This window comes from Dipodomys ordii, unplaced genomic scaffold, assembly GCF_000151885.1.
Source record: "Dipodomys ordii isolate 6190 unplaced genomic scaffold, Dord_2.0 Scaffold58, whole genome shotgun sequence".
NCBI lineage: Eukaryota > Metazoa > Chordata > Mammalia > Rodentia > Heteromyidae > Dipodomys > Dipodomys ordii.
Window position 1 is genome coordinate 5,775,316 of NW_012267274.1, and position 27,788 is coordinate 5,803,103.

The following is a 27,788-nucleotide window of genomic DNA, read 5'->3' on the forward strand; positions in this document are numbered from 1 at the left end:
TGTGTATATATACCACATTTTCTTGATCCATTCATCTACTGAGGGGCATCTGGGTTGGTTCCATATCTTAGCTATGGTAAATAATGCTGCAATAAACACGTTTGCTCGTTTTTTAAATAGCATTCTCCTCCTGATTTATACTCTGTGTGTGTGTGTGCGTGTGTGTCTGTGTGTGTGTGTCTGTGTGTGTGTGTTCGCGCACATGCGCACATACCAATTCTGGGCTTAAAATTGGGGCCTTTGGTGCTATTCCTTATTTTTTTTTTAGCTCAAGGCTGGTATTCTACCACTTGATCCACAGCACCACTTCCAGTCTTTTGCTGGTTAATTGGAGATAAGAGTCTCGTGGACTTTCTTGCCCAAGCTGCCGTCAAACCCTCAATCCTCACATCTCAGCCTCTTGAGAAGCGAGAATTATGGGTGTGAGCCACCAGCGCCCGGTAATTTATACTTCCCTGTGTGGTTGAAGTGCTCCTGTGGCAGACCGAGCCCAAGTGACAAGGACCCTCCTCTTTTTCCCCACTGGTGCCAGTCCTCTCTGTGAGGCAGAGGAGGTATAGCCCTCCGTGTCCTTCAGTGGAGCGGGAAGGGTGGACAGCTGCCAACGGAGGCTTTTGAGCCACCGCAGCCGCAAGTGCTTCTGGGATTCCCATCCCGGTTCTGTGAAGGCTGCTGCACCTGGGCGAGGGCTGTGTAGCTCTGGCCCCGGAGGATTGGCCCCGCCTCCTGTTTTTATTGTCTGGATGTGCCTTGCTCTCCCTGCCCCACTGATGGTCCCTGAACTCTCCACTCGGCTGTGCCCCACAAATGCACCAGTCCTTTTAGACTGTCTCTTCTGTGTGGTGCCTTTTTTCTAGCAGTATTGCTGGGTCACAGGGATCATGAGCCTGTCATCTTGGAGGATATAGCCAGCTTCACAGCATGAGAGCTGCAGTTTACATGTTCTGTTTCCTGCCCCTCTTCCAGTGAGGCTGGTCAGTCAGTCATTAGTTTATTGACAACTCAGTAGATTAAAGAAAAAAGGTTTCTCTGGGTCATTTTGGTTTGCAACCAATGAAGCATCTTTTCACATATTTAAAGACATTTGTATGTCCTTTTCTGTATTGTTGGTTTTTTTTTAACTTGTCTTTTTAAAATACTGAGCCATTGGTCTTATTTTGTTGATAGTATATTAAGGAGATTGATTTTGCCTGCAGTAAAACTTGGAAATATTTACTCCTTATTTGTTCTTTGTGCCCTGTCTCTTAGCATTCTGTGTGTGTGTGTGCGTGCGCACGCGCGAGTACACGCACACGCACGTACACACACCCATTTTGGGGCTTGAACTCAGGTCCTGGGTACTGTCCCTGAGCTTTAGTGTTTGGGCTGGTGCTCTAGCACTGAGCCACAGCTCAGCTTTTGGTGGTTAAGTGGAGATAAGAGTCTTGAGGCCTTTCCTGTTGGGGCTGACTTTTGTTATCCTCAGATCTGTCTCCTGAGAAGTAGGATTCACAGGCATGAGCCACTAGCACTTAGCTTTAAGCTTTATTGAATGCAGTAGTCAATTTTCATTGTCAATTTGATGGGATTGAGAGATGCCTATAGAGTTGGTAAAGCTCACCTGTGGGTGTGACTATGAGGGTGTTTTCAGAGATAGATCAGAGCTCTGACGTAATCAATGTTTCATTCCTGGATGGATTCCTAATATGAAGGTATGTTGGGGAGGTAATGAAAAGTAAGTTGGGGGCCTAGTTGCAAGAAGTAGGGTCTGGACCTGTTTTTTCCTCCTCTTCCTCCTCCTCCCTTTCCTCTTCAATTTTTATTTTTTAATTATTATAAAGGTGATGTACAGAGGGATTACAGTTATTTTTCTTGTCAGCACTGGGGCTTGAACTCAGGGCCTTTTTGCCCGAGGCTGATGTTCTGCCACTTGAGCCATATTTCCACTTTCCTGCTTTTTGCTGGTTGACTGGAGATAAGAGTCTCATAGACTTTTCTGCCCAAGCGGCCACTGAACCATGATCTTCCGGTCTCATGAGTATCTAGGAATGGAGGTGTGAGCCACCAGTGGGGCCATATCCTGCCCTACCTTCTTCCTGTATTCTCTTGTGTGTGCTTTCTGCCCACATGTTGGGAGCCTCGCTGCCCCGCCATGCCTTCCCTACCACGATGGACTGAAACTTCTGAAACGGAGCCAAAACAAATCTTCCCTCCATTGAGTCATTCTCTAAGGTCACAGCAACACAACAGTAGCTAATACTTTGAGTTATACTTCACATACCACAGAACTCATGAGTTTAAAGTGTTCAGTTGAGTCATTTGTAGTGTAATTGACAGCTATTACCACAATCAGTTTTAGAGCATTTTTATCACCCCCAAAGCAAACATTCTTCAACCTCCAGCAACCACAGATCTGCTTTCTGTCTGAAGATTTTTCTGCACGTTACATATGGGTGGAACCGCACAGCTTTTGGCTTTTTGTAAGTGCCTGTCTTCTTTGCTTCATGTCAAGCTTCCAGGGTCAGCCGTGCTGCAGATGTCAGTACCACGTGCCTTTCCATGCCACCATCATTCTCTGTTAGATGGATTTAGCTATTTGTCAGATGGTAGACTTTTGGGTTGTTTCTACAGTTTGGCTATTATGAGCAGTAGTGCTGTGAACATTGTGTACAAGGTTCTATGTGGACATACACTTCCTTTTCTCTCGGCCACATACCTGCAGCTGAGCTCTGGAATCGTCGTAACTCTGTTCTGTGTCCTGAGAAACTGTTGACTGCTCGCCACAGTGCCAGCACCATTTGTCTTCCCTTACTTTCAGCATCTGTTAAAAGACATCTATGTGTCTTTTTTTTTTTTTTGTCGGTCATGGGGCTTGAACTCTGGGCCTGGGCGCTGTCCCTCAGCTCTTCAGCTCAAAGTGAGCGCTCTACCACTTGAGCTACAGCGCCACTTCCGGTTTTCTGGTGGTTTATTGGAGATAGGAGTCTCACGGTCTCTCCTGCCCGGGCTGGCTTTGAACCGTGATCCTCAGATCTCAGCCTCCTGAGTAGCTAAGATTACAGGCGTGAGCCACCAGCGCCCGGCTATGTGTCTTTTAAAATAATGCTCTGAATGTTGAGTTTTAGAAAGGGTTTTCTATGCTCAAGATAATAGGGGAATTCTCCTTTGTTTCCTTAAAGTATTTTTAGGATTTTATATTGTGGACTTTGGTCTATGTGGGGTTTTTCTTATATATGGCCTTGTGTGTGTGTGTGTGTGTGTGTGTGTGTGTGTGTGTGTATGACTACCTTTTGTCACCATGCTGTGTATTGAAAATTCCATCTTCTCTCTGCTTTGAGGGTCCACTCTGTCATATATGAACTGGAGCCATTTTGGAACATTTTCTTCTGTTTCCTTGGTCTCCATGTGTGCACATGTACTTACTATATGCTCTAATTAATGAGGCTGTATAGAGAGTTAGTGTATGATATGGTATGGACTAGTCTGGTAAGGTTGGCCTTTATTGGTCTTTCAGAGCTTTCCTAATTAATTTCATATGTTTATTCTATTAAAATGGAAATAGCTAAGCCAGGTGCTGGTGGCTCATGCCTATAATCCTAGCTACTCAGTGGGCTAAGACCTGAGGATTACAGTTCAAAGCCAGCCCAGGCAGGAAAGTCTATGAGACTCTTATCTAAATAACCACTAGAAATCCTGAAATGGCACTGTGGTGCTAAGTGGTAGAAGCACTAGCCTTGAGCAAAAGAGTGCAAGGACAGTGCCTAGGCCTTGAGTTCAAACCCCATGGCTGACCCCCCCCCCCAAAAAAAATAGTTGGACATGGTGACACAGGCACTAAAGTCCCAGCACTGGAGGCTGAAATAGAAGAGCAGCAGGTACAAGGTCAGCCTGGTCTGTATAGCAAGATCCAATCTCTAAATAAAGACAATAAACAAAAACATAAACAAAACCAAAAACAAGCAGCTTGTCTTCAGACCATGGACATGAGAGGTGCTCCTGATATTTTATACTGGGGTCACGTTGGACATGTGAGTTAATTTAGGGAGAATTGACTTCTTTTTCGGGTAGAGTCTGTCCATCCACGGTACAGGTACAGGCCATGGTTCTTTCTATTTTGAACGCTCCTCTTTACTTTTCTTTAAGGTTTTCTTTGATTACTTTTATGAGTTCTTACACATTTATTCTCACGTATTTTCTCTTTTGTGTTGCTAACTTGTCATTGTCTTGCTCTTAAAAGGTGGCCTCTTCTATTAGAAACTAGGGTACTTGGGTATCATGGTTAGCTCCCAGACTCCTTTGCTGTGCTTCACGTGTGCTTCACTGGACGAGGCCTCCCAGCCCAAGCTTGGCGAGGGGTAGGATGAGTAGAGATTAGGAAAGGGCAGTCAGCCCCCTCCACGGGTGGTCTGATGGCTTAAATTCTCCCATGAAGTCTGTGGCTTTGTTTGGGTCTCTTTATATTAGCGTGTGCAAATAGGGAACTGAATGACCCACCTGGGTCTCAATGGGTATGCTCTGTCTGGGATTCCAGTCCAGGCCTGCCCAGCCTTAGCCGCTCTGCCTCCTGCCTGAGGGTCTCGTGCCTTTCTGGTCTTGTCTGCTTGTCCACTAGCAGTGCGGTTCGAGGAAAGTCCTTTTTTCCCTTCTGTAAAATGTGGTGGTGATCGTGGCCAGGCTTTGCTAACTTTTCCAAGAAGGCTTCACTTTCGATGGGTTACCCTCCATTGGAGTGGGGTTAAGAATGGAGGGGTAGGTGCTGGTGTGCAGCCCGAGGCCTCAGTGTGAGCAGCCCTGTGTGCTGGTCTTAGGCTGGGACACCCAGCTCCGGGTGGGGAGAGGGGCGCTGATTGCCAGTCAGTGCCTGCCATCCCCTCTGAGCGTTCTGGGCCCACATCTCTGCTCCCAGTGCTGCTGCAGAAACTTTCCTCACATTCTGCTGGCCCCTGCTGCCCTGAAGCTGTGGGCTCAGGCAGAGTTAGCTTTGGCCCCCTGCCAGGGCCCTATGTGCTTTGGAAAGGCCCCTTGACTTTTGTTAGGCTCACACCAAGCTGTGAGTAAAGTAATTTCACAAGTCCCATCCTGAGTGTGTACTGGCTGGAATGCACACCACAGAAACAAAATGTTTGTTTTCCAATTGTGAGAGCCCTGGGAGGCCATTTGGCATTGACTTCGTGCCCTAGGTCTTCAGGCAAGCCATCTGCCATTCAGGAGCTTGGGGCAGAAACAGTGTCAGCCATCCATGGGCTGGGGGGTCGGGGCGTGCACTGGCAGAGAGGAACCTCTGGCTAGCTGTCGCTCAGAGGACCTTTAGAGCCGGGCCTGTTCCTATTCACAGCACCCCACGTGCGGGTCTCAGGTGTCCCCACTGTGAGCCAGGCCCAGAGCCAACAATAGGGTACAGGGTACCTCATACACACAGGAACGCAAGGCTTGCTCTGTGGAGGGGAGCTCAGGTGATGGTAGAAGGAGCCAGGGAACACTGGGGAGCAGTGCAGGATGAGGGGCCGCAGGCAGCAGAGCCTTGATGAAGGGTAGAGGCCCAGGTCAGTGACCCCTCATGACATCCTGGGGCATCTGCCTTCTCATGTTCTCTTGGGAAGATTGCTCTATTCTGACAGCTGGGTGACTGGTGTCGGCGGAGGCACTAGGGAACTACCCTGTCCTCCTTGGAGCTAGTGCAGAATGCCTGAAGGGGCCTGCAGGCCCTGGCCTGGGATGTGGAGACCCAAGTTTTTGGTCACCTGTACCTGGGAATGAGCTGTCCCCAAAGATGACAATGCTAGCCTTTGGTCATTTTCTTGATAGTTCTTCCTAGCTAGAACTGGGACCTCTGGCGTTGCAGAGGCAGGGACACTGCCCATGGAATGCAGCTAGAAAGGAGCCGTCCCCAGAGGTGAGCTTCACGAGGATCCGGGCTGGGCACTGCATCTCCCAGAGTGACAACCATACAGCGTATCTGGCTCCTGCCCCCTTGGGAACCTGCCAGATTTGTAGGTGGTATTAGAGATTGCAGTGCATCAATTCCGCTGCCCACCTTGCTTCTTTGTCTGAAGGAAGGGACACATGGCTCTTCCTCAAGAGCCTGACTGGAGCTGAGGCGGACGCTGAGGTCTCTGTGTGTCCTCAATCCTGTGTGGCTCCCAACTGGGACATACATGACAGGTGCTTGGGAGCATTTGTCATTGTCAGCATCGCAGACATTTCTGGGGAAGAAGTAGCACAGGAAGGAAGGCAGGGACTTCCCCTGTGATCTGGGACATGCTTGGGGTATCTGGTCCCCAGTTAGTGGTGGGGCCTGGCCACAGAGGCCTGCCCCGCCCCATCTTCATTTCCTGTTTCTCACCTTCCTGTTTCATGCCTTCCCCATGCAAGTTTTGCAGCCAGCAGTCATTTACTCTTGAGGTCCAGAGGCCGATCAGATGCAGGAAGACGTGAGGGTGAGCACTGCACACCTGAGCATGGTGCTATCACTTCTTAAGAATGAGTGCCAGGCCGGGCGCTGGTGGCTCACGCCTGTAATCCTAGCTACTCAGGAGGCTGAGATCTGAAGGTCACAATTTGACATCAGACTAGGCAGAAAAATCCCAGGACTCTTAGCTCCAGTTTACTAGCAGAAAGCTAGAAGTGGGGGCATGGTTCAGTTGGTAGAGCACCAAAAAGCTGAGCAAGAGATGAGGTCCTGTGTAACACACACACACACACACACACAAACTGACAAGCACCAACACAGAGCTAGAGAGCAGCTGACCTGCCCAGCACAGGAAAGGGCCAGGCTGTAGCAGGTGTGCAGACAAATGGCCCACAGGCTAGGGCCCAACAGAGCCTGGCATTAGACTCCCGCTGAGGCAAGGTCATCTGACTGCTCTGGCCTCTGCTTCCTGTGAAAGTGCAGCCTCCATACGAAACTCACATTTACCGAAGATGGGCCCGAGGTAGGCCAACACAGCTCAATGTCTGTGTGAGGTTTTTAAAAAGAGGTAGCCGAGTAAGAACAGCACCATACACGTGGTATTCAGGTAAGGGGTAGGTTTGTTCATCGTTCTGGCTGGCACCAGGCCATGTTGGCCCTCCACGCGGCTGGGAAAGGCCTGGGAAAGACCTGGGAAAGAAAAGAGAGAGCTAGGAAAGAGGGCGTCTGGGTCTGGGCTAGGCCTTATCTAGGGTATGGGCAGAGAAAGGTGTGGACACATCAAATTCAGATGTGACCTCAGCAGATGCAGATGTGACCTCTTCCAGGTGTTCAAGTAGCCTAGGTAACGCAGGTACTGGGCGGAGACTTTGCTGCGAGGAGGGTGGAGTCTGCTCGGCATCCAGGAGCGGACCTTACAGTCTGGGCCTTTTTTTCTTTTCTGAGCTAGTTAAAAGGACAACCAGGAAACCGTATGCCTTGCTTTCTTGTTTTGTGCCAGGCCACAGCCTGGCGTTCTCTCGATACTTACGCAGTTGTGTTCTCATGCAAGTTCTGCTCGGGGAGGAAATGGCCCTGCTCAGGCAGAGCTCTGGGCCCAGCAGTGTTCGTCAAGGTAGCTCCTCGCTGTTTGGTGGAGAAGGCTTGTTAATGCCCATGTTTCTTAGGAGGGTTTGAGATGGCTCCCTAAAATCTGAGACAGATCTATGAAATGAGGTTGAGAGAGAGATGATGTTGAAGGAGAAGCACCAGCCTGGAAGGCAGGGCACACGGGCTGTGGGCACTCGTGTGCGCAAAGGGCACACCTGTGCTCCTGAGGAGCCAGGTCTGTGGCAGCAGATACTAAGAGGGACAGCACTTAGAGGACACAGGCTACTCGAGGCAGCGTCCCCAGCACCCCTCACTCCTCTCAAATGCAAGGTGCTGGGACTCCTGTCAAGGCCTCAGTCAGCCTCTGCCAGGTCTTGTGTTGCTGTTCTGGAAAGAAAAGTCGCACTGGAGATGTGCCCCAAATGCCTACTTCTGAGGGTGGGGTGGAGTGTGTGAGTCTGGGGGCCTTTCAGTGTCTAAGCAGGTTCTCCAGGGGAAGTGCCACTGTTTCCCTGCTCCACCCACACTTTGGCCTCTTAGGCCACTCTTGATTCTGATTAGTAGCTCAGTGGATCTTCCTGAGTCCACCTTCTGCTGCTCCCCTAGCTGGCCCAGCCCCTGGAGGAGGAACGGGGCCCCGGAGGGGACGGGCTTTGGAGATCTGAGGCTTGGTAGACCAGTGTGCTGGTGTAGTAACTGTCCAGTGGAGGGAGGCTGACAAATTGCCCTTGGGGGATTTGGTTTTCAGATTGCAAGCCCAGCCAGGCGCCTCCCCCACGGAGAAGGAGGTCTCGGGGAGAAAGGCTGTGCTTCTGGTTGGGAAGCCCTCCCGGGGTAGGGGAGGTTGGCTGAGCCAGACCCAGGCTGGGGGACTGGGAGTGGCGGTGGCCTCTGTTGTGGCTGGAACTGAGGTCTGGGTGGACAAGGCCTCCAGCACTCCATCGTTGCCTGGTCAGCAGGCTGCTGTGGCAGACTCTTAGAGTCGAGTCAATGCCTCTGGCCACCAGCCTGAGGCCACAGCAGTTTGCACTGAGCTCTTTAGCTGGGCAGACTTGTGCCCCAGTTGGCAGCTCATCCCGGGCCTAGACAACAGAAGTTGGGAGGGGGATGTTTTGTACTGGAGCAGCAACGTCACGATGGAACACTTTGAACTTAGCTGCGGTGTGCTTTCCCCAGGTTTCTGCGGCCACCCAGGCTTCCAGGCCCCCCATCGGCCTGTGCAAGTGTTCTCTGTGGGAACCGGCTGAGCTACTGGGATAGCCTGGGCCAAACCCTGCCTGACAGCGTGGCGGGCAGGTGTCCGTCAGGGGAGGGGTGCACTCTGGCTGCGCCATCTGGGATGGTTCTGGGCAGAGCGTCCACTGCGGCTTTGTGGCAGCCACCTTCTTCCCTGGCAGGCTGGGCAGGACAGCAGCTGTGGTAGCTCTTTGTTTTCACTGCTAGGAAAAGACTGTTTAGAGTCAACAAACTTTCAAGGTGACACTGACTTTGCCTCTGAGGAATGGAACGGAAGGGAACGGATGGAGTGACTAGGAACATCAGGTGTAGGGGAGGTGTTCAGAGGCATCCTTGTGAGAAGACCCACCAACCAGACCCTAGCTTTTTGTCCTGTGGTGTAACAAAGTGGGCCACTAATTCCAGACAGCACTCACACCACATTCCTCTGCTCCTTCTTGCCCAGACCTCCTGGCTCCCCTAAAGAAACCCTCACTGCCCTGGACCTAAAACATCAACTAGGCCGGGCGCCGGTGGCTCACGCCTATAATCCTAGCTACTCAGGAGGCTAAGATCTGAGGATCACGGTTCAAAGCCAGCCTGGGCAGGAAAGTCCATGAGACTCTTATCTCCAATAAACCACCTGAAAATTGGAAGTGGCGCTGTGGCTCACATGGTAGAGCGCTAGCCTTGAGCTGAAGAGCTGAGGGACAGCAGCCGAGCTGAGGTCAAACCCCACAACTGACAAAACAAACAACAACTATATAAACTATAGCTGTCCTTAGTTGATAGACTGGTGCGAGCGCCGTGTCTGAAGCTGAGGCGCAGGTTGGGCTGCGTCTGCCTCAGAATCAGCCTGGCTGACCTTGACCTTCAGGTTCCTGACACCCCGCTTCTGGCTGTGGCGGAGGACTGGCTACAGCCTTAGTCTCTTTAGATCTTGGACTGGGTGGGTAACTCAGGAACAACAGAGATTGACTTCTGTTGTTCTGGAGGCTGGGAAGGCCCCGTCACCACACCAGTTAGTTGCATGAGTATCTGCGGCGGGTCTGTTCTTCGCCTGCTTCCAAAGCCCTGGTCTCTTCATACTACCTCATCAAGCTGGGTGGAGGAGTAGGGGTGGGACTTACAGAAACTGCTTCTGTCTCATGGGACGTTTTCTGGACAGGATGAGTCAGGACAACTCTAGCGGAGCAGGAAGGTGAGCGTAGCCGGGAGCGCTGGGCACAGGGGATTTTCAGTTCAAGCACAGCTGAGTGCCCATGTCCTTGTTCACTTTACAGCACAGGGAACACTGGCATGTGATGAGGCATTGGGCACCTGAACAGACCTGGGGACAGCCCAGTGCTGTTGGCATCCAGGCCTCGTCTCCCCACACAACCCAGTCACAGCACTCACTTGAGATACCTGAGCCTCATTCTTACACACCTGCTCCGGCCAGGAAACACACGGCTCTGCCTGGGACGCGCAGAGTGGATCTGGCTCCCTGTGCTCATGAGTCCTGGCCCTGCACCTGGCCACCCCCTATCCAGGGCAGCGTGGCCCAGGGGGGCTGCCAGGCGGGGCCATCTCCGCTTTCTTCCCATTTCCTCTTGAGTGGCTGGGAAGCAGCAGGGCCTCAGAGATACTTCCTTTACAGGCACCTGGGGCCTCCGCCTTGCCAGGTGCCAAGTTTGCATTCAGAACTGCTGATCCTTCTTCCAGGCTTGGCCTGGGAGTGTCCGCGACAGTGGCAGCTGTGTTGCTAGGGTGAGCTCTGAGCCTGCCAGAGTGGCACTGACCCAGTCCCAGCCTGGATGGGCAGGGGCCAGCCGCTGGTGGTGGGCTCTCGGTGGCCTGGGCCAGGAGTCATTAGAGGCTTAGCTGCTCTCTTCCGAACCCCAGGGCTGACTGAGCCCCTCGGCACCCCGGCCTTCCCCTTCCTCATGTATTGAGAAGATCTGAGTGAAACAAACGTATCAGAAGACTGTCCCAGGTGGAAAACTCAGGAGCCCCCAGTGTGTCCACGGCAGCACAGCTACCTTCCGCCAGACAGCCTGCTGTGCCTTGGAAAGGAACAAGGCCTCTAGACAGGCTTGCCCCGCCTCAGAGAGGGCCCGCAGCCCCGTGTGCAGGGGTGAGGCCTGCAGCCTCTCCCTGCTTCTGTGCAGCCCTCGTCTGGCACTATCTCTGTTTTCTGGGGGTCCTTTCGGGAATGTTGGACCGGGCTGTGGGTGCTGCTTACTGCCACAGCCGCTGTCCTGTCTGTTGCTGGGCAGAGCTCACGTCTGGGAGAGGTCCTGACTTGGTGCTGAGCCATGAACACTGACGTTTAGCTGCACTCAACCTGAGCATCCTGTGCCTCTTGCTCGGGCAGGGAAGCCCTCCCATCCATCCCCGCTCTGGAGCTTCAGAGGGCCCTGCAGACAGCCGGGGACGGCCACACACTCAGATGTCACGGAGGTCCCCAAAAGGGCCAGAAACAACCTGAGCCTGGCCCCTCCTCCAGCCGACATCCCCCCTCTGCACCCCAGGACCCGGGGAAGGCCCAGGGCCACCACTGCCTTTGAGATGCAGTCTCCAGCTGAGCCCAGAATCACAGAGCCCACTTCTGGACAGTTCTGAGCCTCTCCTGGCTGCTCTTCCCTCTACCTGGGCATGGAAACTGGGGGAGGGGATCGGCCCTGTGCGCAGCCTTGAGATGTTCCCACAGACTGAGGCCCCTTCTACGCTCACAGCTGTCAGCGCCGTAGTTTGTCTGTGTGTTCTGTTCTGCATTTTACATAAGAACCTACATAAGCATTGAGGAGCCCATCTTAGGACCAGTCCGATTTCGGCAGACAACTGTAGTGAAATGACCTCTTCGAGGCACAGATCCATTACACTAGATACATTTATACCTAGACTGACCCCCCCCCCCCGCCATGGCGTTAGAGGTGATGCCATCACACAGTGGCTTCCCCTCACCCCCACGTCCAGGTCCAACCCAATCTTGCTTCCAGTCAAGTTAATGGCTGGAAACGTGGCATGTGTGTGTGTGTGTGTGTGTGTGTGTGTGTGTGTGGTGTGTATGTGTGTGTGTGTTCGCGTCCATCCGTCCCCACACATGGCTTGAATTTGGGGCCCAAGCTCAGTTTTTCTGTTCATGGTTGGCACTCCCACTTGAGCCATCCTTCCAGTCCAGCATATTTGCAGGTTAATTGGGGATCGTCTTTTGGCCCTTTCTGCCTGGGCTGGCTTTGAATCATGATCTTCAGATCTCAGCTTCCTGAGCAGCTAGGATTTCAGGCTCCTGGCTTGAACTGTGCATTTCTTTACGGATCATGGCGGCCATGTCTTTGCAGAGCGCCTCTGGAGGAGGACAGTAGTCGTTGGAGGGTGGAGTCACTAGTCGGGATGAGCCCGGGATTTGGTGGTCTGGCCACAGTCGACATACCACATGCCCACGAGGTGTGGGCTGGCTCTTGGCTGTGTGTGGCCCTGGCTGACCTGTGTGTGTGTGTGTGTCTGTCTGTCCCTCCGCAGAACTGTCAGACCTTCAGCAGCCTCAGCTGTCTGAGCGCCGGCATGGAGGACTGTGCTCCCCAGAGCCCCTTCACCCTGGTCAGCAGTACCCGCTCCTGGACCGCCTTGCTCTCGGCCTCCAGCCCGGGGGGCAGGACCCCCGCCGGGACCCCCGTTCCTGAGCCTCTCCCCTCCTCCTTCGATGACCACCTCGTCTGCCAGGAGGACCTGTCCTGCGAGGAGTCGGATGAGGAGTGCCGGAGGGGGGAGCCGGTCTCGGCCTGGCGGGACCATCGGGCCACCGGGAACAGCCTGTACTCCCTGGACGGCGAGCTGGACATTGAGCAGATAGAAAACAACTGAGGGGCCTGGGCCTCACCCAGGGTGGGGGGTGCCGAACCCCTGGGCCCGAAGAAAGCTTTCCGAGGGGTGTCAGGTTCCCCTGGAGGAAGCCCACCCCCCTGCAGGGTGAGGCCGCTGCCCTGTGGTGCCCTGGCTCCACGGGGGCGCGCTCGCTCGCTCGGCCAGCTTGCGGTGGGATGCTCAGCTTCCACCCACCATCAAGCATACTGGCCAACAGGTCCCTGGAACTACTGTAGCCCAAGAGCTGCTTTGGTTTGGTCCTTTCTGCCCGTTCCTCATGGGGGGTGGGCAGCCATCCTGGCAGGGTGGGGCCCACGCCGCGGCCCTTGGGTGGGGCGTCGGGGGCTGCGCTCAGGGCCAGGGCCTCCGTGGCCTCGCTCAGGTTCACTCCGGGGAGTTGCCCGCCACGTCCTTTCACTCTGTTTATTCTGTGCCTTCTCTCCCAGGTCTTCTCGCTCCAGGCTTGGGAAGGTTCGGGAGACGCCTCCTGTAGTGACACCAGAACCGTGTGGCCTTAATCCACATGCGGGCCCTGGCAGGGCCCCCCGGGGGGCAAGCCCATGTCCAGACCCTTGGGCTCAGGGGACAGCGGGGTGCTTGTCCGAGGATCTGCCTAATTCTGCTGGCTGAAAAGGCAGACCCGACAGGAAGAGCCTCCCACAGCTGCCACTTGGGGGGCTGCCCTCTCCCGAGTGATGAGCGTGGAGAGTCAGCTGAGTGTAGAGATGTCGTGATAAAAGGGCGACCTCTTAAAATTGGTGTCCTCTACAGACGACAAGCAGGTGCACGCCCCTCGTCCCTGTGCGCATGTCGGGCCGGCTGTCTGCTCCGCAGGGGCCTGGGATGGGCCCAGAGAGCCTCTCTGTAATGCCCGCACACTCTTGTCTGCTCATGGGCGCTGCTGGCTCTCCTCAAGGCACCCCTCCCCTCCAGAGGCTCACTCTTTGACTGCATGGGAGTCCTAGACCTCACCACTGCTGGCTCGAGTCCCTCCTGCCCTCCTCACTGCACTCCAGCACAGGGTGCCGAGTGCTCACTCTGCAGGTGCAGCACAGGGATCTGGGTTCTAGGAGTCAAGCTGGTAGCACCTTCCTAGACAATAGCAAGTGGGCTGGCTTGTGAGCGAGTGGCTAAAAATAGCTGCGTGCTCTCCTGAGCTCGCAGACCGGTGAGCTAGGCACGTGCAGTCCCCGCGCTTGCACAGGTGTGGGACGAGCCTCGTCGCCGCAGGTCAGTCCTCTCCGGGCTTCACCTGTCTCCTAAAGGAAGATCTCAGTTGGCAAACTGCTTAAGCCTTCGTTGTTCCTCCATGAAAGGCGGCAGGGACTCCAGCTCTAGCGTGAGGGCGGCCCCTCCGGAGGCCTCGCCCAGCGCCTGAGAGACACGGGCAGCCCGAGCAGGGCACCCGGGGCCTGGGCCTGGCACAGGACGGGCCCTGCTGTGGAGGAGCCAGCTTGCTGCAGGGTGCTGCGGACAGCTGGCATCGAGGTAGCACCGAGCCCCTGCTTGGGGGGCGGGGGGCAGAGGTGGTCTATTCTCAGAATGACGTGGGAAGAGGAGAGGGGGTGTTGAGAGGATGTGCAGAGCATAGGACCATGCCCCACGTTCCCAGAAAGCCCTAAACAGGCATTTCCTGCGGAAGGTACAGAAGGCAGGGCCCATCCCCTAGGCCACTCCATGAGGCCAGCCAGGCCACAGTGTGGAGCAGCAGCTCCTTAGGACCAGACCAGAGGCATCTGAGTGACCTCTCCTCAGACTCTGGCCATCCCTGCAGCACGCTGCCAGCCCAGCAAACCAGCCCCGTGGCCGGCAGGCCAGCCCCCGGGCACTTACAGAGAGAGGTGACCCAGGCCCGGAGCGGGACACAACCTGTCCCACCTCGCCAGCCTGCCGCAGCAGCTGCCAGGAGACAGCAGGGGCTCCTCTGCTTGGAGAGACAAATGGCCTTTAATAAAGTTGTGGTTCTTTCGATTGGCTAGAGACCCCATCTAGAGGATGCCCACCATTGCCCCGGCCGTGCCACCAGAGAGGCCTGTCTGCCTGCGCTGCTCCACTGTGAAAGGAGGTTCACCCAGGAGCGGCAGGCAGGCAGGCAGGCAGGCTCGCTCGCTCGCTCGCTCCCACAACCAGCATGGTGGCCTCAGCCAGTAGAAGCTGAGGCGCTCCTCACAGCCTGGGGAAGAAGGGGCGGGGCTCCTTCCCGCGGCTCCCCTCCCATCCAAAGGCCCTGGGCTGACAGGAGCTGATGTCTGCTGGACGCCCAGCAGCGCCGTTTACATGACCCACACCCTCTTGCCTTACTCAGGCCGTGGAGGCTGGAGCCCGGAGCCCCAGGGAGGCTGGCCCGCGAGGCCCCGGAGCTTGCCATGACCGCTGCGTACACGTTTTCATGTTCAGAAAGCCTTACAGCAAAATGTTTGTAACAGGAACGTCTTTTTTTAATTTGTATGTTGAAAGAAAATGTTAGGAAAGGAAACGTCTTCATTAAAAAGGGAAACGATCTCCAATTTCCAGATGGGTCTCCCAGGGGAAGGGGGGGATTTTCCATGGTCTGGCGTCACCAAGGCACTTTCTGGGGCCCGGCCTGCCTGAGCGAGCTCCCAGCAGCTAGAAGGCACCCCTGGATCCTGCACCCCGCTTCCACCAAGGATAAAGGCACAGGTACTCTGGGGCCACGGAGGTGGTCACCCAAAGGCGTTAGCCCCCTGGGACAGAGCACCGGCTTGGTGCCAGGGCTCAGAGGGTCGTGCCCAGGTGTGCGCAGTGACGCGGTGCCTAGACACCCCTTCACTGCCAGTTCAGCCCTTCCCGCTGCCTCGGTCCCCGAAAGCCATGCCCAGAGAAGAGGAAGGTGTCTTCAAGTGGCAGAAGTGGAGCTCTTATAGCCTAGGTAGATAGTCTGACCTCTAGCGTAGTCTCGGCATGTGTGGTCAGCATGCAGGGGTGTGGGCCGGGTCTGGGCTGGGCCGCGGTGCACGGGCTGTGCGGGGTTGTGCATCCCGCCCTCACCGGGCACTGTGGAGACTGCTGAGCTGCAGAAATCATGGCGCCGCGGCCGCCTGGCCCCAGGTCCCCGCTGTAGCAAAGCAGTCTGCACAACGGGGTGCTAGATGTACTCCCCCCCCCTGCCGCCCCACCTCCCTGCAGACCAGGACTGTCTTGCACTAGAGCCCCTCTAGTCTCAGGAATTTGCTTGTTACTTTTACTGTGTAAATAAAGCTTCCTGGTTCAATGCCCAGCTGCCTGGGAACTGCTGTGTGGTTTTGTTGGGGTGTGGCGAGTTGGGAGGGCCACAGGCGGGGCCCTCTGTCCCTGTCATGTCCCTACAGTGTCACCGAGAGGCTCCAGTGCAGGGCATCCCCACAGCCACATCTCGGGGAACCTTCCAGAGGCGGGCCATGCGGCCTGCCAGTGTGTGTGCATCAGGTGAAGGGCCAGCGGGGGAGGCACTGCCCCCTGAGATGACTGAGGTAAGAGCAGTGGAGGCGGCCGGCGCCACATGCCCCTCATGGTGGCTCACGTGGCAAAGCACGTTATCTCTTGCCACCAGCCTCAGTGGCTCGGAGGCAGCCCCGATCTGGCCCTTTATAGTTTGTCCCCAAAGCCCTTAGCCTCCCCTCCCCACGAGACAGGATCCCTGACTCTCCAGTCTCACACCGGCCCTGTTTCAAGCTGAGCTCGGGCCAGCAATGGCTGCTCAGCCCTTGGCCCCGGCATCTTCTCCCAGGGCTGCACCTTCTGCACCCAGATGCTGGTCCCAGGCAGGCACCTGGCTCACAGGGCAGCAGCTCTACTCTTCCCTGGTATTGGACTGCCACACACCTCCCTTCTGCGTGCCTCAAGCTGTACGTCTGACACAGAATCCCACGGGTGGCCCTGATGGGTGTCATGCCCTGAGCAGGGTCTTCATTGTGCACAGGAAACGTCTGGGCACAGCAGCCCCATCTGGTGTGTGTGGAGGGCCCAGAGGAAATGCCTTCGCCTGGACGGTGGGCAGACAGTGGCTTCTGGTTTCTTTGCATTCTTCTGCTAGGTTTCCTAGTCATGCGTGGTACTTTACAGGCTAACCAAAACTCACACCAAATCTCAAGGGGAAAGAAGGTAGTGCGGTATCTGCAAGGGCAAGCTACAACTCTGGGTGGGGGAATGGCGTGTTCTCTACCTAGATGAGGCCGGGATGGGGGGTGGGGGGGGCAGCAACTTGAATAAGGCTCAGCCTTTCTAGAGAGACCAGGCTCTTCCCTCCCCGGGCTGCCCACTCCTGCCTGCTACTACAGCCCAGAACCTGCACGTCCCACCCCTCTCCTAAGAGGCCACGAGCTGCAGTGGGGCCTCCTTCAGAAGCAGGCCATCTGTGTGTTGCCCGGCCAATAGGCCTTCCCCAGTGCCAGTGTCTAGCCCAGCCACGGCCTCTAATCTTGACGAAAAGCCTTGGCTACAATTTCCTCCTAATCCTGACGGCGTGGAGGTCTGCCTGCCTGGCAGGAGCACTCGGGTGTCTGGGTCCAGCGCTGTAGCACCGTCAGCCTTTGTTTAGTGGAAATCCTATTAAGGAGAACCCTGACTTCTTTTTTATAAGTGGTCTCTAACGATTTGTCAGTGGCTTCTGGATTGATTGGAGGAGAGGAGAAACAGAGCAATCAAGCTGTTCATTCAGCTCATTGGTTCTGACACCTGAAACTTGGGCTAGGTGTGAACTACTGGGTCCCAGGGGCCTTTGTGTGTGTGTGGGGGGGGGGGCGGCTGCCACCAGCTCGGGGTAGGAAGCAGCTCTCACTGCCAGGCCTCAGCCGAGTCTCCTCGGAAGGTTCAAGTGTTGAAGGTGATGGGGGCGGGGGAGGGGGGCCTAGTGGGAGGTCCTTAGGTCAGAAGGATTGTGGGAATGAAGTTTCTCTGCCTTCCTGCTTCAGTTTGAGACCTCGATCTCTTTTAGCTCTTGCGTGTTCTCTTCCTGCAAGGATGCCATGAGGTGATGCTGGCCAGGGCTATGCCCTCGGGCCTCTCAAACTGAGCTCAACCTCTTCTCTGAGCTCAGCCTGCCTCAGGTATTTTGTTGTAATAATGAAAAATGAACGCAGGAAGGCAGTTTTCCAGGTCTGTCTGAGGTGAGCCCCGGGGCAGCCATCTACTCTTGGCCTCAGTTCCCTCACCGTCTAAATAGGTCAGAAGAGGTTTCACGGCTCCTGCACCCTAGTGTTCAGTGGCTCCCGCTCATGGCAGGGCCAGGGCCAGCGCCGGGACCCTGCTCAGGGCCTCCCCTCCCATTCCCACGCCGAGGGGCCCTTCCCCGCAGTCGAAGGCTGCCACTCAAGATTGAGTTTATTCGGTCATTCGTTTCTCCAGCACACGGCACACGGTACATTCAAATCTGTTCTCTTCTGACTCCAGAGTGCCTCGTGTGCCTGCAGCCTTGGCTGCAGGGGCGCACTCTTGTTCGGGGTGCCTGCCCGGCCTGTGTCCGCAGTGTGACGTATGGGACAGGAAAGGGGGGGTGGCATGGTTTCAGGGCGGGGGGCAGGGGCAGGTGAGAATCAGCTACTCTGCCGCTGGGCATGGCGGAGGGGACAGACAGTCCTGGTGAGGCGTGCTCGGCAGGACCCTGGCTTTTCTGCTGGATGCAGAGTTGAGGAAGAGGCCGTGGGCTCATATGCCGTGCCTTAGTGCCCTTACACATGCGTGTGCAAATGGTTAGTGAGTGAATTTAGGAGTTCAGGGAGGACATCCCCAGAGGCAGTTTCAGCATAGGTCCAGAGGGTTTTCATTCTCTGGAGACGGGGATGAACTTCCACCTGGGAGGCTGGGAGGGGGGTTCCACAGAGGAGGCTGAGAAAGAGGTTCCACAGAGGGAGGCTAAGGAAGGGTCAGACTCTGGCCCGGGGCAGCCCAGAGCCACGGTCCTGGCCCGTGCCTGGCGGCGGCGGGCAGCGGAAGGCCGGGCCCCGAGGCTGTCACTTGTCGGCATGCTGCAGCAGCAGCTCCACAGCCTGGGCCAGGTTGTCCACGTACCCATCCGCCTTCACTTCTGGATGGTGCTCATCGCTGGGCCTGCAGAACAGGGCTGGGGGTTAGCTTACTCTTCCACAGACAGGAGTTCTTTCGCTTCTGCCTCAGAGGTTGAGGCTCTGGGCCTCTCGTGAGGGCCTGGTGACTGGTGGCTTCGTGGCGGGGGTGTGGCAGGGATCCAGGGACCAGGATCCTCCCACCTGACAGAATGAGTCATCCCAGAGAACCGCCGGAAGCCCTCAGCGAAGCTGCACCTCCTCACCGTCCCTTTGCAGGGATGCTCCAGAGGGTCTCTACCCCGCTTTAAAGGAAAAAGCACCTTTCCCCTTGATGGCCACCAGTGGGGAAGCCCCGTGCAGAGGCCAGGCCCTCTGAGAGGGACGGCATGGCTTTCCGTGTTGGGCCGCCCAACCACATCCTCCATGTCGGGTAGGAGTGTGTGTGCGTGTGTGTGTCCACGCGCACATGCGCACACGCGCACTTTTGCTTTTAAAGCAGGGTGGGGACCCTCTGTGTAAGGCGACTGGTGGGACATGCATGCTTTCGTGGGCTTTTCATCAGTGGCCATAGGCCTGTCGTGATCGTTTTGTACGAAGGAGATCACAAATATCCAAATGGCCCTTGGCAGAAAATAGGTGCCCTACCCCTGCCAGGTTTCCGCTCAGGGGCCTAGAGGCCACCGCCTGGTCGGGAAAGGACTGCGCCAGACCATTGAGACCCCTGGATCGGCGGGGAGGACAGCCCTGGGCCAGCCTCCGTGGGCTGCGGTGCCCCCGTCACCAGAGCAGAGCCTCCCAGCGTGCACAGGACAAAAGTGCACCCACACCTTCCCAACCGGTGTGCTGGGAGGTTCGCAGCAGCCCTAGGGATCACCGGAAGAGCAAACCCTTGAGGAGGTCCCTGGGGAGAAGGCCAGGCCACACTTCGTTCCTCCAGTGACAAGCCAGCAGCCGCCGAAAGGTGACGTCATCCCCGTGAGACCCGGTGCGGAGCAGTGGGAGCAATGGGAGCCACGCAAAGGGGCGACTCCACAGGGGAGGGGCACAGAACAGAATGTTCTAGACTGTGGCCGGAGGTGGAGGTGGAAGCAGGTAAGTGCCCACACTGTTTGCTTTAGGGGTTCTCTCTTTGGCCTTGGGAATTTGCTGAAGGATCTACATCTGATGCCCACAGTACAAGGGGTGCCGCCCCCCAGTACTGCACCTCCCCCCTGCACCCCGCCCGCCTGCACGTGGCCTCCAGGCTGACAAACTGCTCTTGCTGCAGCCTCTCCTATTTTTAAAGCGTTGCGAAAGAGAAGAACATGCCAGAAAGACCAGTGCGGTCCACAGAACTGCAAGTTACTATCTGGGCCCCACAGGAAGGCCCAGGCCCAGGGTCCTGGCCTCTCCAGCCTGCATCTGGGGTCGGCTCTTCCCGGGGCCCGGGGCATCGTGGGCCCTGGCAGGGGTGGAGCATGGCTCCTCACAGACCAGAGGAGAAACTGAGCGCGCAGCACCTGCCGGAGCTTTCCCGTCCGCCACCCGCCTTGCTGTCCCCTGGGCCAGTGCTGGCCGCCTCGGAGCTGGAGCTGCCCGTGGGGACTTGTGCTGCTCTGAGAGGGGCCCCGGAAGGAGGGGCGCTCATTGTGCACCCCGCCAGCCTGCACTGTGCATGCTGGCACAGGTGCCCGCATGGCCTGTGCCAGGCGTGGCCGTGGTGCCCGGGCACTGAGCGGGGACTCCAGCAGGGAGCACGGGTCCCCGAGGAAGACAGTAGCTGTGCTGACCCGTCCCCCAAGTCCCCAGGGCGCCCCTCCGTCCACATCTCCACCCACTACGCATGGGTGAAGTGGACCCCGGTGGGGGGGGGCACAGCTCCTGCCCTCCGTCCACATCTCCACCCACTGCGCATGGGTGAAGTGAACCCCGGCGGGCGGGGGGGGCGCACAGCTCCTGCCCTCCGACTCCCGCAGCCCCAGCTGCGAGGGCTTTGGCGTGAGTCACATATGGCCGCCGTGGCTGTGGCTGGCAGCGCCGGGAGGGTGCGCGTGGACTTGCCCCAGGCCCCCGGCCCTGAAGCGGACACCATCCTCGCGGCTGCGCGGGGAGACCTGTGGGCCTCAAGGTGTCACCTGACAGACGCAGAACTGGAGGGGACCCGGCAGGGGGCGCTGTGGCAGCGGGTCAGCCGGCCGCAAGCTGGCCCTGGCTGGACACGTGTGGCCAGCGGGACATGGGGGCGGGGGATGGGCAGAAGCCAGACCTGGACAGAACACAGTGACAAACATCGGGACAGTGAGACAAAACTGGAGCAAGGAGAGAGAGCTAGACACCGGTGCAGGGCTGCCGTCGGGTGGCCAGGCGGCTCTGTGGCACCTTCGGGTGGCCCCTCTCCCCGGATGCTGCGGGCCCCGCGCAGCTTCGCCTGTACCAGCCTCCAGCTTCACACGTCCCTCATCCTCCACGCTAGTGTCCGCACTGTGCCTGCTAACGCTCTGGAAACCTGCCCCAGCAGCAAACTCGTACGCATCCCTCAAGGCCCCACACACATGTCCCTAGCTCTGACTCTGTGCTTCACTCTACAGGGCAAGTTGCTCTCTGAGCATGCAGAACTTGCTCCCTGCCCCACAAGCACCCAGGAAGTGTTCACCCCGTGAATGAACAAAGCCCTCCACAAGGCAGGGCTCCGCCTGTCATTAGCCATTCCTCCCCTCACACCCTGGAGCCAAATGCAGGGGATGACTGAGCAAGAGGCCTGAACAAGGGCGCTCTGTGCACGCTCGTGGCCAGGGCAGCTTCACAGGGATGGTCTTTGTGCAAAGGAAAATGGCGCCAGGAGCCTAGCAAGGGTCGTCTCCCCCAGCTGAGGAGGGGAATGGGCGCGGCCTCTCACAGAGGAGCTCCGGGTAGGGCGGGCCGCAGGAGCCCAAGACTGCACTCAAGGGGGACACTTGTCCTTGAGGCCAGCTCCCAGGGCTGCCCAGGAGCGTGAGCTGGGAGCTGGCACGGGAGGGCCGCGCTGGCAGAGCGGGTGAGGACAGGGTGGCGGGTCACGGGTCGGAGGCGGCGAGGCTGGGCAGAGGGCATCTCTGCGTTGTGCAGAGTCGAAGACCCCGGGGGCCAGACACAAGAGTTCACTTCTTTCTGCAAATGCCAGGAGGATGTGGCTGGAGACTTGCCTCCTCGCACCCGCAAGCTGCTGTTCTTGCTGCCAAAGGGGACACCTGCGGCTGGGCACAAGCCCACGGAGCCTCCTACTGTCCACTCGCTGGCCCAGCCCTGGGGGCTCAGGCCCACAATCCTAGCCGCAAAGGGGGCTGGAATATGAGGGCTGCAACAGAAGCCCATGTAGGCAGAAAGGACCATGAGACATTGATCTTCAATTAACTAGCAAAAAGGTGAACGTGGAGCTGTGGCTCAAGTGGTAGAATGCCAGTTTGGAGTGAAAAAGCCAAGAAAGGAAGGAGCCGGGCGCTGGTGGCTCACACCTGTAATCCTAGCTACTCAGGAGGCTGAGATCTGAGGATTGTGGTTCAAAGCCAGCCCGGGCAGGAAAGACCGTGAGACTCCTATCTCCAATAAACAACCAGAAAACCGGAAGTGGCGCTGTAGCTCAAGTGGTAGAGTGCTCGCCTTCAGCTGAAGAGCTGAGGGACAGCGCCCCGGCCCAAAGTTCAAGCCCCATGACCGACAAAAAAAAAAAAAAGGGGAAGAAGGGTAGAAAAGGATAAGAAGGAAGGAAGAAAGAAAGAAAGAAAGAAAGAGAAACAAGAAAGAGCCAGGCACTGGAGGCTCACGCCTGTCATCCCAGCCACTCAGGAGGCTGAGAACTGAGGATCACAGTTGGAAGCCAGCCCAGGCAGGAAAGGCACCGAGACTCTTGTCTCCAATTAGTCAGCAGAAAACTGAAAATGGAACTTTGTCTCAAAGTGGTGGAGCACTAGCCTTGAGCACAAAAGCTTAGGGACAGCGCCCAGGCCCTGAGTGCAAGCCCCATGATGGCTAGAAAAAAAAAAAAGCATGAAAGAAAAGAACAGAGGAAAGGAAAGGAGAGCAGCTCCTGCGCGAGAGCTCCGGGGAGACCCCCCCCCCAGGCCTGGGGATGGGCACCGTGGCCACGCACAGACGGCAGGCCCGAGCAAGCTGGGACCCCAGCCCCAGCCCACCCTCCTGCTGCTCCCGCCTGGGGCGGGGCCCGGCAGTGGGCCAGCCCCGCTTTCCCCTGCGCAGATGAGGCAGCTGAGATAACCCCAGAGGTAGCCAGTGGGGTGCCAGCTCCACACCCCGTATTTACCTCGCACCTTCCCTCGCACCAGGGGCTCCCCCAAAAGCTGACCCAGACACTTCATTAATCCCTGGCAAGACAAATCACCTCATAAATCATCAGAGCGGCCTGGGGAGGCTGCCAGCCCTCGGGCCCTTGCCCCACACTGGGCCGATTGTGCCCACAGGGACCCCTTCCAGCCGCCCGGCTCCTGGCAGCCGCCACGCCCTGCGCGATTCCTAGATGGAATCTTGCTTTCTCCTGTTTTCATTCCCGTCCAGGAGCCGGGCCGTTCTTAGCAGCATTTACCAAGTGTCACTTTGACTCTGGCAAACCTAGGAAGCCATACACTATGCCAGACAAGCTTCCAGAGCGGCCTGGGCCTGGCAGTGCTGGCTCTCAGGGCCTGATGCCCCCCCTTGGGGGTGTGGGGGTGGGCATGTGTGAGAGAGCGCGATAGGGTAGGTAGTCAGGATTCAGTGACTCGGGGCAGGGTACTGGAGAAATGGGAGACCGAGGCCCACAGGAGGGAGCCTGGCAGCCAGGCGCCGGTGGCTCACGCCTGTCATCTAGCTACTCAGGAGGCTGACATCTGAGAATTGTGGTTCAAAGCCAGCCTGGGCAGGAAAATCCATCAGACTCTTATCTCCAAGTAGTCACCAGAAAACCAGAAGCGGTGCTGGGGCTCAAAGCCTTGAGAGAAAGAGCTCAGGGACAGCGCCCGGGCAGCCGGCGCTGGAGCCCGTTCTGCCCAGGGGTGCTCTGGGGAAGGCCTCGGCGCAGGGCTGTGGCATTCACTGGCATTGAGGGGCCCAGGTAGTGAGGTAGGACGCTTCCTGGTCCCCTGCCTGGGTGGAGGGGGCTGTGGCAGTGCCCAGCAGGAAACCAAGTTCCAAATGGGGCCCCGGAATGGCTGTCCCCTGGTGGCCGAGAGACATTAGCCATCACCAATGCCACCATGAGATGCCAGCTCAGACTCCTGGCTCAGGCAAGGGTCTCGGGGCTCTGTCCTTCCCTCCCTCCCTTTATCCCTCTCCTCCTCCCTCCCTCTCTCTTCCTCCTTCCTTCAAGGCCAACTCCAACTTGGGGGGGGTCAGTAGCTGCATCAAGACATCAAGCTACATGTTCAGAACATCCCAGGCACTGAGAACTACGTAACTAGAGCCCCCCTCCCCCCAGCAGCAGCATCTGCGTGGAGGCCCAGCGCTTCCCGGGACACAGCCCCATCCTGAAATGCAAGCCAGGCTCCCCACACTCCATTCCACGTGCAGCAGCAAAGCAGGGACAGAGACAGAGAGGGAAAGGGAGAGGGGGAGGGAGAGGGGGAGGGAGAGGGGGAGAGTACCAGGGAGAGGAGAGCCACGGGAGAGGTAGACTGTCCTGTGGATGAATGCACGGGCTGTTCCATTATTCCCTGGAAAGAATGATGGATGAGAACCCTGCAAAGCCAGCCACTCGCACATCTATTTTTCTAAGGGGGGGTGGGGGTGGTGAGGTGGGATGGAGAGAACTTTCCTGAAAGGACTTGGCTTTCAAGCATGAAGTTAAACAACTCCACTTGGCAGGCAGACAGCGCCTGCGCTTGCCAGGCTGAAGAAGGTGGGTGCAGCGTGGTCATAATGCGCCCATTCACCGCCCACCGCCAGGGCTGGCAGGGCCCAGCCACGGCCACGGGGCCAGGGCACCAGCAACCCCCAGCGGCGGGTCCCCACTGAGGCTCGGAGGCAGCGGCCAGCTCAAGGATGGACGGAAAAGGTCCAGCTCCAAGCTGAGGATGCAGTGCGGAGGGAGCGGCCGAGGGCTCCAGGAGGAAATCTCCATCAGGAGCTGGGGGTCAGGGGTCCCCCAGCTCCCGGATTGTCCTGCTGAGCCTGGTCCGCGTTCCCACGCAAATGCGTGGCCTAGCTCCTTCCTTCCATCCACGTGGCCACGGCCCGGACCTCACCACGGGCTGCGGGGCCAGTCACCTTGTTAAAGTCATGTTCTTAAAGTGCTGTTGCCTTCAGGGCTGCTTAGTCCTGGGACGGCGGACACTGCCCAGCCCGCAGAGGACAGCTTTGTAAATGGAGTGGATAAAAATGTAGGGCCTGTGGTACGTGATCTAGGGGTACAGAGATCCTATGCATTAGGCACCAACCAGAGATGGAAGCTCTGGATGCAAAAGGGCCTGACACTTAAGTGTACAACATCTGTCCCCAAGCTTGTCTGTTACCTTGCAATGGCAGGAACAACGTCTGCAAGGGTCTGGATGAGACTGGCCAGTGGGTCGGCCCTGCCTCTCCCACAGTTTATGAGGGCACTGCGAGTTCCGGTCAGCTGCTGCGCGGGGGGGGGGGGGGGGAAGGCGCGGTTATTTATAATCAAGTTATAAATAATAAGCTTATAAATAATGGGCTTGCCGGCGCTGGTGGCTCACGCCTGTAATCCTAGCTACTTAGGAGGTTGAGATCTGAGGATCATGGTTCAAAGCCAGCCTGGGCAGGAAAGACCATGAGACGCCTAGCTCCAATAAACCACCAGAAAACCGGAAGTGGTGCTGTGGCTTAAATGGTAAAGTGCTAGCCTTGAGCTGAAGAGCTCAGGGACAGCGCCCAGGCCCAGAGTTCAAACCTCATGACTGACAAAAAATAAAAATAAATAAATAAATAACGGGCTTTGCTGGCAACATGGCCAGTTCCAAAAACAAAGGGCTGCTAGACACACAGCAGTGTGGACACCGAGTCCCCGAAGACGGTGGGCAACGTCCTTCCCCAGTGCCGGCTCTCCCTCCACAGCAGATGAGACCCTGGGGTGGGACCCGGTGGGACCCTTCCCCCCTTCGGAGTCAGCTTCCAGAGCGCCGTCCCCTGGGAGTGGTGGCTGCAAACACGCTGGCACACCACCGTCGTGTGCAGAGCTGGGGAATCTGCTCTGTAGCCGAGGGCGAGGTGCCCGAGGGGTTCACCTGCAGCCCCTCTGCGCCAGGTTGGGAGAGCAATGGCCACCTGGGCGCGCTGAGAGCCAGCTCTGAGTGGCCCCGGGTACTGTGCTGCGGATGGTCACCCACACCCAGGGACACTGCGGCTGGGGGCAGAACCGGGGTAGGGAGCAGAGGTGCCTGGCCTGCTGGCTGCGCTCCTGCTCCCCGTCCGGGGTCCCCTCATTCTTAGCGGATTTGGCTGGGGCCACGGTCACGTCCTGGGGCACCCCGGTGGGTGGCACTGCTCATGGCAGCGGGACCTCTCTCCCGCTCCTCTTCCTCTTCTGCAACCCACCCAGGAATTCCTGTCTCATCCCCGGGGACCCTGGGAGCCCCAGCCATGCAGCCACGCCACAGCGACAGACAGCGGGAGAAGGGCCTGCGGAGGAAATTAGCTCATGTCTACGTTGGCCAAGCCAGCCGCCCCCCAGAGGGCGTCCTGACGCCACGTTTTCCTCATTAGAACGCGGACGAAGCAGACGAAGCGGACGAAGCGGGCTGCTGCTGCTGCTGCTGCTGCTGCTGCTGCTGCTGCTGCTGCGCGCTGCCGAGGCGCTGGCTGACAGCAGGGCGAGGCGGACTGCTGCTCTTCCCAAATCCACGCGCGCCATCAGGCCCACCCAGCCTCGTGTGGGCTTCACACCACAGAAACCAGCGAGCTGGCTGCTGGGCTCAAGGCCCAGGCTTGAACTCGCTGGTCCCAAGCCCCCCTAGGGGTTAAAAACCATCCGGTAACAGAGCAAGACAGTGACAATAATACTAACCACTATGAATGCAGTGTGAGAGCAGACCTGTTATTTGTAAATTCGCATCTAAACTACGTTTTGCAGTTTTGTATTAACTTTAGTAACAGCAAGACAGGGCAAGAGGAGTGGGTTCCGCTCTCCCCTGCCAGCCTCCCCTGCCGGCCTCCCCTGCCGGCCTCCCTGCCGGCCTCCCTGCCCACCGGGCTGCCCTCGGTCTCGGGGAGCCCGCCTTTCCTCCAAGGTGCAGCTCAAGTCTCATCTCTGCCCTGACGCCTCCCAGGCCTTCGCAGGCCCCGCACGGTGGCACCCGCTCTGTCCTCCGTGAGCCTCTGGGAGAGGCTCTGGATGGGGCCACCTCACTCCCTGGTGCTCAGTCGAGGGAGGAAAAGGCCTAGAGGCTCGCCTCAGGCTTCTAGTCCACTGACAGCCCCAGGGGACGGATTTGCACCATTGACCTTCCCTCTCCTTCCCAGATGTCACCCAGACAGAAAATGAGACTGCAGGGCCCTCTGCACAACATCTGGACAGCTGGGGGGTGGGCAGGAGGGAGGGGCAGTCCCTCAGGACTCAGCAGCTGCACTGCTTGGGACCTTCAGCACAGTGGCCATCTTGCCAAAGAAGAGTTGACTCCAAATGTTGCCTTAAAATATCAAACAGATGCCGGGTGCTAGTAGCTAGCTACTAGGAGGCTAACATCTGAGGATCACACACACACACACACACACACACACACACGGGCAAAAAAATCTGAATAATTTGTCTAAAGGGGACATAAAGATGGCCAATAAACGTAAGAAAGATGCAGGGCGCCGGTATTCATCTCCAAGACCCACACAGAGGCCACTCACCCACTTACCAGGCTCACTAGGAAAAAGTCCGCTGATGAGGACATGGGGAGACTACAGCTCCCACAATCCACCGAGCGCTGTGGGAAGTGCTATGGCCGCTCTGGGAAACCGGGCGGCAGTTCTTCATGACACCACATGACCTAGGATCCCACTCCCGAAAACATGTGTCCTCAGGAGAACTCATACATAAATGCTTGTAACAGCATTACTCAGAAGAGCTAGTGGCAGAAACAACCCACATGCCTATTAACAGAGGGATAAACAACTGTAGTGCATTCAAGAAGGAACAAAGCACTAACATACACCACAACATGGTTCGACCTAAAAAACATTATGCTAACTGGGCACTGGTGGCTCACGCCTGTAATCCTAGCTACTCAGGAGGCTGGGTTCCAGAGGACTGAGGTTCAAAGCTACCCTGGTAGACAAATTGAGAGACTCTATCTCCA

At 57.2% G+C, this 27,788-nt stretch overlaps 2 protein-coding genes across 2 annotated transcripts in view; one reads left to right on the forward strand and one right to left on the reverse strand.

Annotated features, from left to right (window-relative positions):
* The window catches only part of Fam53b (family with sequence similarity 53, member B), a 95,637-nt gene extending 82,550 nt beyond the window's left edge, over positions 1-13,087 (forward strand). The window contains exon 5 of the mRNA XM_013021968.1: positions 12,197-13,087. Within this exon, the coding sequence (XP_012877422.1) occupies positions 12,197-12,538 (342 nt within the window). The 3' untranslated portion in view covers positions 12,539-13,087. The remainder of the gene's footprint in view (positions 1-12,196) is intronic.
* Positions 13,088-17,839: 4,752 nt separating this feature from the next.
* The window catches only part of Lhpp (phospholysine phosphohistidine inorganic pyrophosphate phosphatase), a 61,945-nt gene continuing 51,996 nt past the window's right edge, over positions 17,840-27,788 (reverse strand). Inside the window, exon 7 of the mRNA XM_013021908.1 lies at positions 17,840-18,583. Coding sequence (XP_012877362.1) covers positions 18,487-18,583 — 97 coding nt within the window. The 3' untranslated portion in view covers positions 17,840-18,486. The remainder of the gene's footprint in view (positions 18,584-27,788) is intronic.